The following is an 11422-nucleotide window of genomic DNA, read 5'->3' on the forward strand; positions in this document are numbered from 1 at the left end:
TGTTAAAAGCTCCAAGAAGGTATTTGAACCTTCAAGCTTCCAAGAAATCCAGGATTTGGATTCAAAGGATGCTGAGCCATGGTTAAATGCCATGAAGGCTGAGCTTGATTCCTTAGAGAGGAACAAAACATGGGAGCTAGTTCCAGTAGTTCCAAGAATGAAACTGCTTGGAAGCAAATGGGTCTTTAAAGCGAAGACTGATCAAAATGGCAAGATAGTCAGACACAAAGCCAGATTGGTAGCCAGAGGTTTTTCACAGGTACCAGGTGAAGACTATCACGAGACCTACTCACCCACCGTGAGGTATGAGAGCATTAGGCTTATGCTCAAGCTTGCTGCAGAGGAGAATCTTCACGTTAGTCACCACGACGTGAATACAGCGTTTTTGTACGGATCTCTAGGTGAATCTCTTTATATGCTTCCACCGGATGGCGTACAGGTAAAACAGGGATTTGTTTGTTCTCTGAAGAAGTGTCTTTATGGTCTCAAACAAAGTGCACGGTGTTGGCACACAAAGCTCACTGAAGTATTGTTTTCTCTAGGTTTTCAGCAAGGGAAAGCTGATCCATGTGTATTTGTCAAAGAGGAGGGGCAAAAGAAGCTGCATTGCTTGTTTTATGTTGATGATATTCTGTCACAATGTACAATAACGCCCTAGCTCAACTGAAAGAGCACTTTGACATGAAAGATCTTGGTGAGGTAAACAACTACCTATCTCTGGAAATACAGTGGTGCCTCGCAAGACGAAATTAATTCGTTCCGCGAGTTTTTCCATCTAGCGAATTTTTCGTCTTGCGAAGCACGAAATCCCATAGGAATGCATTGAAATTCAATTAATGCATTCCTATGGTCAAAAAAAGTCCAAACAAAGCCAAATTTGGTACAACAAGAGTTTATTAAGTGCTCTTTAAAGTCACACATACTGTAAAGAGCATTTCAAAAATTGAAGGAACAATAAATTAAGTTTCTAAACATGACAGAAAAACATTTAAAAATCAACAAAGTGTACAGTACATTTTCTAAGACTCTGGGGGACAACTCGAAGAAGGTTCCTCTTCCACTCTTTGCTTCTTGCTGAAGAACCTGTCCATGGTCTGCTGCTTCATCCGCCTTTTCAGCACCTCCCTGAAAGGCGACATGACCCTCGTATCAAAAGTGTTCGCAAGGTCATGTGCCACGTGCTTGTCAGGGTGGTGCCGCTGTGCAAAAGCCTGCACATCCTTCCACTTCAGGCAAATGTCCCTCAGTTCTTTGGAGGACAGCCGTTCCTCAGTTGCTTCCTCCTCTTCCAGCGAGGCCTGCTTCTGCGCAGCCTCTGCCTGCAGTTCGACCAGCTCCTGGGTGGTCAGCTCGTGGTCGTGCTCCTCCACCAGCTCACTGATGTCCTCCTCTGTGACCTCCAGGCCCATGGTCCTCCCCAAGGCAACAATGTCCTGCACCACTGTTGACTCTGGTGCATCAGAGTCACTTGGTGCCACACAGTCCGGCCACAGGCTGTGCCAAGCGCAATTCAAATTTCTCTGGCTGATCCCGTTCCAGGCCGTGGTGATCATCTTCAAGCAGGTGACGATGTCGAAGTGGTCCTTCCAGAATTCCCGCAGGGTGATGGTGGTGCAATCAGTCACCTCGAAGCATCGCCTGAAAAGCTCCTTGGTGTAGAGATTTTTGAAATTGGCGATGACCTGCTGATCCATCGGCTGGAGCAGTGGCGTGGTGTTAGGCGGCAGGAACATGATGTTGATGAAGCTGAACTCCTCCAACAAGTCCTCCTCAAGGCCTTTAGGATGAGCAGGAGCATTGTCCATCAGAAGCAAAGCCTTCAGAGGCAGGTCATTGTCCAGCAGGTACTGTTTGACAGCAGGGCCAAAAGCAAGATTGACCCAGTCCACAAACAGCACACGTGTGACCCAAGCCTTACTGTTGGATCGCCACATGACACTCAGCTGCTCCTTGTCGACCTTGTGTTTCTTGAAGGCCCATGGGTTCTCCGAGTGGTACACCAGCAGGGGCTTGATCTTCAGGTCGCCGCTTGCGTTGGCACAGAAGAGCAGGGTCAGACGGTCCTTCATGGGCTTGTGGCCAGGCAACTTGGCCTCCTCCTGTGTGATGAAAGTCCTTTTGGGCATCCTCTTCCAAAACAGCCGCAGAAACATCAGAACTGGCAGCCTCTCCATGCCTGACCACGCTGTGGATTCCAGATCTTGTCTTGAACCGGTCAAACCAGCCTCTGCTTGCCTTGAAGACTTCTGGCTCGCCTGAGGTTCCTGGCTGTTCCCGGATGAGGTCTGCGTGCAAGGCCTTGGCCTTCTCACAAATGACGGCCTCAGTCACTGTGTCCCCTGCACGCTGCTTCTCTTCTAACCAGATGAGCAGCAACTTCTCCACCTCCTCCAGAACAGCTGGGCGGTTCTTCACGATTCTGGTGACTCCCTTGGCTGCATCAGTCGCAAGGATCTTCTCCCTCATCTTCAGGATGGTCCCGATGTTCGATGGATTCCTCCCGTACTCCCTGGCGAGGTCTGTCACACGCATTCCACCGTCGTGCTTCCGGATGATCTTCTTCATTTCCAGCGTAACCTTCTCCTTCTTCCCCTCGCCGGCCTCTGCAGCAGCAGTCTTCTTGGGTCCCATGGCAGCACAGCTCCTACCTGCGCAACCCCCCCAAAAAAAATAAATCAGTGCTTCACATCCAAAAAATTCAAAAGCACCCAGCCACCCACCACACAGAAATTGCAAACCCCTCCCCAACTGTTCCCCCAGTCACCCACCACACAGAAATTCAAACCCAGGATTTTTAAAAAAAAAAAACAGCAGAGTGGCCCAATGGTCACAGAAAATCATAAAAATGCAGGAAAAAAAACACAAGCTTCCAGATTCTTGCAAACCCCTCCCCAACACCAAGTCCTTGAATTCCAAACACCCCAACCCAAAATCCAAAAACCTCAAAAAAAGTTTTAAAAGTTTAACTTACCAAATGGCTGCAAAAGAAGTTTTGGAAAAGCTTCAAAAATCACCAAAGTCTTCAAAAACCTCAAAAAAGGCTACCACACCGCGTGCTATGAGTTGCTCCTCGAAGTTAAGTCGCAACTGCACCTCTTCAAGCAATGCACCCTGGGTATTAACGGTTTTACGAAAAAGGAAACAAACTTGCAAGACGTTTTCGTCTTGCGAAGCAAGCCCATAGGGAAATTCGTCTTGCGAAGCACCTCAAAAAACGAAAAACCCTTTCGTCTAGCGAGTTTTTCGTCTTGCGAGGCATTCGTCTTGCGGGGCACCACTGTAGAGAGAGATCAAGATGGTAACATTCTAGCACACCAGTCACGGAAAATTGCTGATGTGTTAAGCAAACTAACCCTGATAGATGCTAACCCTGTAGACACACCAATGACAACAGGTTATCAGGTAGATGACACTGAAGGAGCATTTTCTGACACTACACTGTACAGAAGTGTGCTAGGTAAACTGAACTTCATTGCCAGATGTTCAAGACCTGACATTGCTGTTAGCTGTAATTTGCTAAGCAGACAAGTCAACAATCCTACTGTTAAGGATTGGAAAGCTCTGAAACGCATAGCTCGCTATTTGAAAGGCACTATGCATTACAGACTGAGATTTAATAATCAGAAGTCTGGTGGTCTTGAGATATTTGCAGATGCAAGTTTTAGAAGTGATACTACTGACAGGAAAAGTACGTCTGGAGTTTGCTACATGTACAATCAGGGTCTATTTGATTGGTCATGCAAGAAGCAAACAACAGTTAGCTTAAGTACTTGTGAAGCTGAACTGAATGCACTGTCTTATTCACTTAAGGATTGTGAATGGTTGTTACAGTTGTGCAAAGACATGAAAATTTCTGCCAAATGTCCAATCCAGGTTTACCAGGACAACAAAGCATGTTTGGCTTTGCTGAATTCTGAAGGTTGTAAGCAAAGCACGAAGCACGTGCGATTGAAGTTGCAACATGCTAGGGAACGTGTTCAGAAGGGACTCGTAACGGTGTCCTATATGCCAGGTAACGAAATTCCTGCTGATGTATTGTCCAAGGTTGTATAAAGGGATCAACACTGTACCGATGTGCAGAAGTTGGGTCTGTACTGATACTGTACGAACATGCTGCCCAGTGATGTTCACAGAAAGGGGGAGGATGTTGGTTTCTATTTCCCTCACTGAGCAGCAACTGCAGTCACAAGACATTGTTTTGCATTCCACAGTCAGAGTTACTGTTGGGTTCCCACGGGAATGGGAGACTGGATGTGACGTACACTGGTTTCCTGTTTTTCACTGTTCTCTCGGTGTTCTTTGTTTCCGAGAGGGGTTGCTTCTCTGCTCTCACAGAGGCAAGATGCATGTTTGTATTCTCTCAGCATAGAGTGGAAATAAAGTTAAGAATGTGGCACATACTGCTCATCCTTCTGCTGTGTGGACTACTCTGCTTGGGCTCAAGATAAGACGAGCCTGTATCAGCTTCAGATGGGCCGAAGTTGGTCAAAATCTCAAAAGCTCACATAAAAAACATGGATCCAACACTTTATCGCACTGCAGCACCTCAAAAACATGGATCCGAGGCGGACTTCCGGTTTAGCACGGACATCAAGGAGAAGCGCGGAATAACCACTCCGGGAATTCCGAGCAGCACGGGGGGGGGTGTTTGGAGGTCTGTAAGGGCTCTACGGACCTCAAAACCAAAAGAGGGATACCTTGGGGGACGGAGCACCCAGCGGCGCCCAGACGTGCTCTCCTGTTTCTCGGGTTTCAAGTAAGAATCCGGGGATGGGATAGAGCTGCGGGCGCGAAGGGGAAGCACCTCGGACCTCGCGCTGTGCAGTCTCAGGCTTCTGATGAAAAGTGCTAAACTTCCACGAGAAAATTGAATTCCAAGGAACAGGATATATTTAAACACTGACTATAATAATAATAATAATAATAATAATAATAATAATAATAATAATTTATTATTTATACCCCGCCCATCTGGCTGGGCCTCCCCAGCCACTCTGGGCGGCTTCCATAGAAACCAAAAATACAGTAAAATATCACACGTTAAAAACTTCCCTGAACTTCCCTTAAGATGTCTTCTGAATGTCAGGTAGTTGTTTATCGCTTTGACATCTGCTGGAAGGGCGTTCCACAGGGCGGGCGCCACTACCGAGAAGGCCCTCTGCCTGGTTCCCTGTAGCTTTGCTTCTCGCAATGAGGGAACCGTCAGAAGGCCCTCGGCGCTGGACCTCAGCGTCCGGACAGAACGATGGGGGTGGAGACGCTCCTTCAGGTATACTGGACCGAGGCCGTTTAGGGCTTTAAAGGTCAGCACCAACACTTTGAATTGTGCTCGGTCTTTCAAGACCGGTGTTATATGGTCTCGGCAGCCGCCCCCAGTCACCAGTCTAGCTGCCGCATTCTGGATTAGTTGTAGTTTCCGAGTCACCTTCAAAGGTAGCCCCACGTAGAGTGCATTGCAGTAGTCCAAGCGGGAGATAACTAGAGCATGCACCACTCTGGCGAGACAGTCCGCAGGCAGATAGGGTCTCAGCCTACGTACCAGATGGAGCTGGTAAACAGCTGCCCTGGACACAGATTTGACCTGTGCCTCCATGGACAGCTGTGAGTCCAAAATGACTCCCAGGCTGCGCACCTGGTCCTTCAGGGGCACAGTTACCCCATTCAGGACCAGGGAATCCTCCACACCTGCCCGCCTCCTGTCCCCCAAAAACAGTACTTCTGTCTTGTCAGGATTCAAACTCAATCCGTTAGCCGCCATCCATCCTCCAACCGCCTCCAGACACTCACACAGGACCTTCACCGCCTTCACTGGTTCTGATTTAAAAGAGAGGTAGAGCTGGGTATCATCTGCATACTGATGAACACCCAGCCCAAACCTCCTGATGATCTCTCCCAGCGGCTGCATGTAAATGTTGAAAAGCATGGGGGAGAGGACAGAACCCTGAGGCACCCCACAAGTGAGAGCCCAGGGGTCTGAACACTGATCCCCCACCACCACTTTCTGAACATGGCCCAGGAGGAAGGAGCGGAACCACTGTATGACAGTGCCCCCAGCTCCCAGCCCCTCAAGACGGTCCAGAAGGATGTTATGGTCGATGGTATCAAACGCCACTGAGAGATCCAGCAAAACTAGGAAACAGCTCTCACCTTTGTCCCTAGCCCGCCGGAGATCATCAACCAGTGCGACCAAGGCAGTTTCAGTCCCATGATGAGGCTTGAATCCCAACTGGAAGGGATCCAAATGGTCCGCTTCTTCCAGGCGTGCCTGGAGTTGTTCAGCAACCGCTCGCTCAATCACCTTGCCCAAGAATGGAAGATTTGAGACTGTGCGATAGTTGGCCATTGTGGCCGCATCTAAAGATGGTTTTTTAAGAAGCAGTTTAATAACCGCCTCTTTGAGCGGGTCTGGGAAGGCTCCCTTAGGGAGGGAAGCATTCACCACCCCACGAAGCCCATCACCCATTCCTTCCCGGCTAGCTTTTATAAGCCAGGATGGGCAAGGATCCAGGAGACAGGTGGTTGGTTTCACTCGTCCAAGCAGCCTTTCCACATCCTCGGAGGTAACAGATTGGAATTGATCCCACTCAACTTGACTAGACAAAACTCTAGCACTCTCCCGCCCCAGCCCTGCTCCCACGGTGGAGTCTACTTCTTCCCGAATCTGAGCGATTTTATCTGCAAAAAACTTTGCAAAATCATTGCAGGAGAACATGTGGCCTGTACTGGGCCCCGATGTTGCAGGTGATTCCGCTAAATTGTGAACCACCTGAAAAAGTCTCCTGCTGCTGTTTTCTGCAGATGCAATAGAGGCGGTGAAGAAATTCTTCTTCGCCGTCGCTATCGCCACTTGGTAGGCTGGACGTTGAGCTCTAACCTGTGTCCGGTCAGATTCGGAATGAGTTATCTGCCACCGGCGCTCTAGCCGTCTCAATGATTGTTTCATTGCCCTCAGATCCGTGGAAAACCACGGGGCTGTCTGGGCTCCATGCAATCGGAGAGGGCGCTTCGGAGCCAAACAGTCAATAGCCCTGGTTAACTCCACATTCCAGCGGGCCACCAGGGAATCAGCTGAAAGGCCATCAACATGGGATAAAGCATCCCCTACCACTCTCTGGAAACCATTTGGATCCATTAAGTGGTGGGGGCGGACCATCCGAATTGGTCCCACCTCCCTGAAGAGGGGATGGTTCACAGAGAAGTCCAGTTGCACCAGGAAGTGATCTGACCATGGCACTTCTTTCGTTTCACTTTTACTTAGTGTCAGATCACCAACATCCATAGAGGTAAACACCAGGTCCAAGGCATGTCCGCGGCTATGGGTTGGGCCAGACTTATTCAGGGACAGCCCCATGGAGGCCATGCTGTCCATGAAGTCCCGAGCAGCCCCTTGTAAGGTTGTGTCGGCATGGATGTTAAAATCCCCTAGGACAACCAAACTAGGTGTCTCCAGGAGCACATCCGCCACGACCTGAAGCAGCTCGGGCAGGGAATCCTTGGTGCAGCGGGGAGGTCGGTACACCAAAAGGAATCCTGTACTGCCCCTATTGCCCAACTTCCAGAACATGCACTTGGAAAACTGGGTCTTCCCAATAGGACGCCTGGTGCAAGCTAGTGACTTCCTAAAAATCACTGCAAACCCCCCTCCCCGCCCACATGACCTGGGTTGCTGTGCGTAAGAGAAACCTGGTGGACAAGCAGCGGCAAGGACAGGCCCATCTGCTTCATCCAACCAAGTCTCTGTTACACATGCCAGGTCAAGTCCTCCATCCATGATCAAGTCATGGATGGCAGTGGTCTTATGAATCATTGACCTGGCATTGCACAGCAGCACCTTCAGGTCATGTGGGTATCCTTTGCTGATTCTAGTATCCATCCGGTCAGGACCAGACCCGGAGGCAGGAATAGTCCTCAGACAACGACTAAACCTGCCCCCTCTGTAATGACATGGTCTAGTCTTAGCGTAACTCCTCCTCCTACCCGTGATCACTGAGATCGGTTGTCCCAGTGCATCCCCCCTGTGGAACATGCCCCAGCCATTTTGTGGGCTGGGGCCCACTCCCCGGCAGCCCTGACCCCTCCCCTTAAGAAGAAAATAACACCTTAAACAAACAAACAAACAAACAAAACCAATAAAGCAATACAAACAAAAAACTGTAAAAATTACAAAAACATCAAAATAAAAAAAATTCCCCAAGCCCAACCAAACATCCATCCCACCCCCACCCCCCACATACAAAAAATCCAAAAGAAAAATTTAAAAACATTTTAAAAACACTCTGTGCCCCTCCAGCAGTAACAGCAACTGTCCTAGTGAGGCCTGTCAGGCCCCGCCCCAGGCCAGATGGTAAGTGGCAAGAGCAGGGCCCTCAGGCACTCACTCAGGGGAGTCCTCCTGGGCAGCAGGCAGCAAGCAGCAAGCAGTCCTTGTGAGGCTTCAGGCCCTGCCCCAGGCCAGATGGTAAGTGGCAAGAGCAAGGCCCTCAAGCACTCACTCAGGGGAGTCCTCCTGAGCAGCAGGCAGCAGGCAGCAAGCAGCAAGCAGTCCTTGTCTATTACAACTATTGGAAGGAATTCAAGGAATTTGGTCAGCTGAGGGACGTAAAAAGGGAGTCCGTCCCGGCCGCGGTGTTAAGATGGCGCAGAGAACAAAGACATGAGAACAAGACGGAAGTGAAAGTTTCCTGCTGAATAAGTGTAAGCTGAAAGTCCTCAGAGGCAGCGCACTGAGGCAAGTATCATTTTACAACACTGGAAGAGGGAAAGGGGCTTAAAAGGAACTTTGTTTCTCCTCTTCTTTTGCGAAGACTTGGTGGCTTGGCCAGAGAAACAGTAGCGGGTTGAACCTCAGCCCAGAGATTTAGATACTTTGTATAAATCCTTATATAAAGCAAAGGGGAGAGTTGGCAACATCGGAAGGGATTGACAAAGGAAAGTGGGACAGAGCAGCTAGAGATTTAAAGTGCTGCAGGAACACCTATGTTTCCTACTTTCCTTTGACTAAATTGATACAGAAGAGGCTTGAAAATAAATTGTGATTATTCTCATATCCCCACTGGAGTACGAAGGAAGGAAGGAAGATTAACTGGGGAATACATTCTATATTTAAATACTCTGTGAGGAATTAAGCCTACAAGTGGCTAGAAAATTAACGTCCTGGCTCCCTGATTGGATTACAGTTATATTTGGATTTATATGGATTTGTATGGATTTATATTTGGACTCATATGTTGGATTGAGCCCACAAGAGGCAGAAGAAAAGAAGAGGACAGAAGAGGATAGAAGAGGACAGAAGAGAACCCTCAAACTGAAACAGTATCTGAGTTATTATCAGATGGTCAATCTATGCTGGATTAAACATTTAGGACTGAGTTGATAAATGATGAAAGTTTGGAAGGGGACATTTAAATTGTGATACCATTTGGGACAATGTCTATATATTTTTGATGTGTGCCATTTCCTGTTTCTCTCCTTTTTCTTTCCTTTGAAATAATATCTGATATATAGTTGATATATGTTTAAAGGGGTGAATTTCAAAGTGTGTGGTTAAGATAAGAACTGAAAGTCACTGTGAAGAGAAGGGAAAGAAGGACCCCCCTATAGCTATAATTGGTGACAAATACGATTTCTAGCTCTCTGGTGTAACTGCTCCCCCTAGTGGTGAAAGTATATAATATTGAGTTATTTGTTTAAAAATGTCAGGGGGAAATGGGGAAAAAATTGGAGGAACTCCAGGTGACCGAAGACAGTCAAAACAGGAAGTAATTAAGGATTTGGATATCCTCTGGCTAAAAATAAAGGAAGAATTTAAACAAAATGAACAACACATGGAGAAAAAATTGGCAGAAGTGCAAGAAACCCTGAATAAGAAAATAGAGGGAGTGGTGGGGGAATTGTGAAGTAAAATCAAAGATTTAATGGTTAGATCTAAAACAACAGAAGAGCTAGCGAAACAAACTCAGAAGGAAGTTAAGGAAAATAGAAAAGAGACAGATAGAATTAAAGAGGAACTGGTAGAGGTTAGTAAAGTACAAGAACAGATCTGGGACAACATGGCTTTGATGGAGATGAGGCAGAAACAGAAAAATTTTAAATTTAGAGGAGTAGTAGAAGAAGCAAATGAAGATATTAAAACAAAAATGATTAAAGAATTGGCAAGGTGGATGGATATGAAGGAAGAATAAATTGAGTATACAATTGAGAATGTGTTTAGAATTAAGGTGAGATCGGTAAAAGCCAAAACTAAAAAACTACCTGGAGATTGTCTGATGATTTTTAATGCATTAGAGATGAGAAATGCAGTTCTGAGAATGAGTTACAATAACAAGTTACTAATCGATGGAAGACCAATTATCATATTTAAAGAGGTTCCTATTAGATTTCTACAAAAAAGAGATGGGTACAAACAATTGGTGACTTTACTGAAGAAAAATGGAATCCAACATAGGTGGGAGTTCCCTGAAGGAATCTCTTTTTACTACAAAGATAAAAGATTTAAATTAACAGACCTACAAGAGGTAAAGAAATTCTCCAGAAGATATGAGAAAGAATTAGGTAAGATGGAAGGAAGCCTTGCTGGGCCCAGACCCACCGGAGCAGACCTCTACGTCGAAGAGGAAAACAAAAAGAAGAAAAAGAAAGAAAGAAGAAGAAGAGGAAGAAGAAGGAGAGGGAGAGGAAGGAGAGGTAGAAGAAGAGGAAGAGGAAGAGGAGGAAGAGGACGCTAACAAAACCACCCAAATTTCACTTTCTCTCTCTGTAACAAAATTATTAAGGAAATGACGTTGAAATTGATAACTTGGAATATTCATGGGCTTAATGAAAAATCTAAACGAAATAAAGTTGAACATGCTTTGAAAAAAAAGAATGTTGCTGTAATCTGTTTACAGGAAACTCACATTGCTAAAAAACATAGACATATTTTGATTAATAAAAGACTGGGTAGAGAGTTTGTAACTTCCGATGTTAACAAAAAAAGAGGGGTGGTGTTATATCTAAAGGAGAGACTAGATCCTAAATTGATCTCTAAAGATGAGGAGGGGAGAGTGATTGTGGTACAAATAACACTGCAGGGTGAGAGGATAATTCTTGTGGGAATATATGCTCCTAATGGAAATAAACCGTAATTTTTTAAAAGATTAGAGGAAAGATTGATGGAATTTATGGATCAGAAGATAATTCTGATGGGAGACTGTAACGGAGTGGTAATGCCGGAAATGGACAGAATGCTAAAGAAAAAAAGTATAAATGAGGGTAAACTCCCTAAGACTTTCTTTGAATTGGTTGAAAATTTTGGTTTAATAGATATTTGGAGGTGGAAATACCCAATTACAAAACAGTTTACTTTTTTCTTGGATCCCCACTAAAGTTCGAGCAGGATAGATTATGTTTGGGTATGCAAAGTATTAGTCTCTAGAGTAAACAA

The 11422-nt window shown here is 46.3% G+C and overlaps 1 protein-coding gene across 1 annotated transcript; it reads right to left on the bottom strand.

Moving 5' to 3' along the window:
* Window positions 1-786: 786 nt before the first annotated feature.
* LOC308467747 (tigger transposable element-derived protein 1-like) lies at window positions 787-3282 on the bottom strand. Its single transcript, XM_080989454.1, has 2 exons — window positions 2972-3282; window positions 787-2648 (listed from the first exon to the last, which is right to left on the bottom strand). Exon 2 carries the CDS (start codon window positions 2172-2174, stop codon window positions 1020-1022), a length of 1155 nt encoding a protein of 384 aa, XP_080845580.1. The 5' UTR covers window positions 2175-2648; window positions 2972-3282; the 3' UTR covers window positions 787-1019.
* Window positions 3283-11422: the final 8140 nt, after the last annotated feature.

Source organism: Podarcis pityusensis, assembly GCF_964106645.2.
Source record: "Podarcis pityusensis genome assembly, chromosome: W".
Taxonomy (NCBI): Eukaryota; Metazoa; Chordata; class Lepidosauria; order Squamata; family Lacertidae; genus Podarcis; species Podarcis pityusensis.

Excerpts from the sequence above, each read along its gene's own strand:
- LOC308467747 (XM_080989454.1), bottom strand. The coding sequence starts at position 2,174 with ATGGAGAGGCTGCCAGTTCTGATGTTTCTGCGGCTGTTTTGGAAGAGG.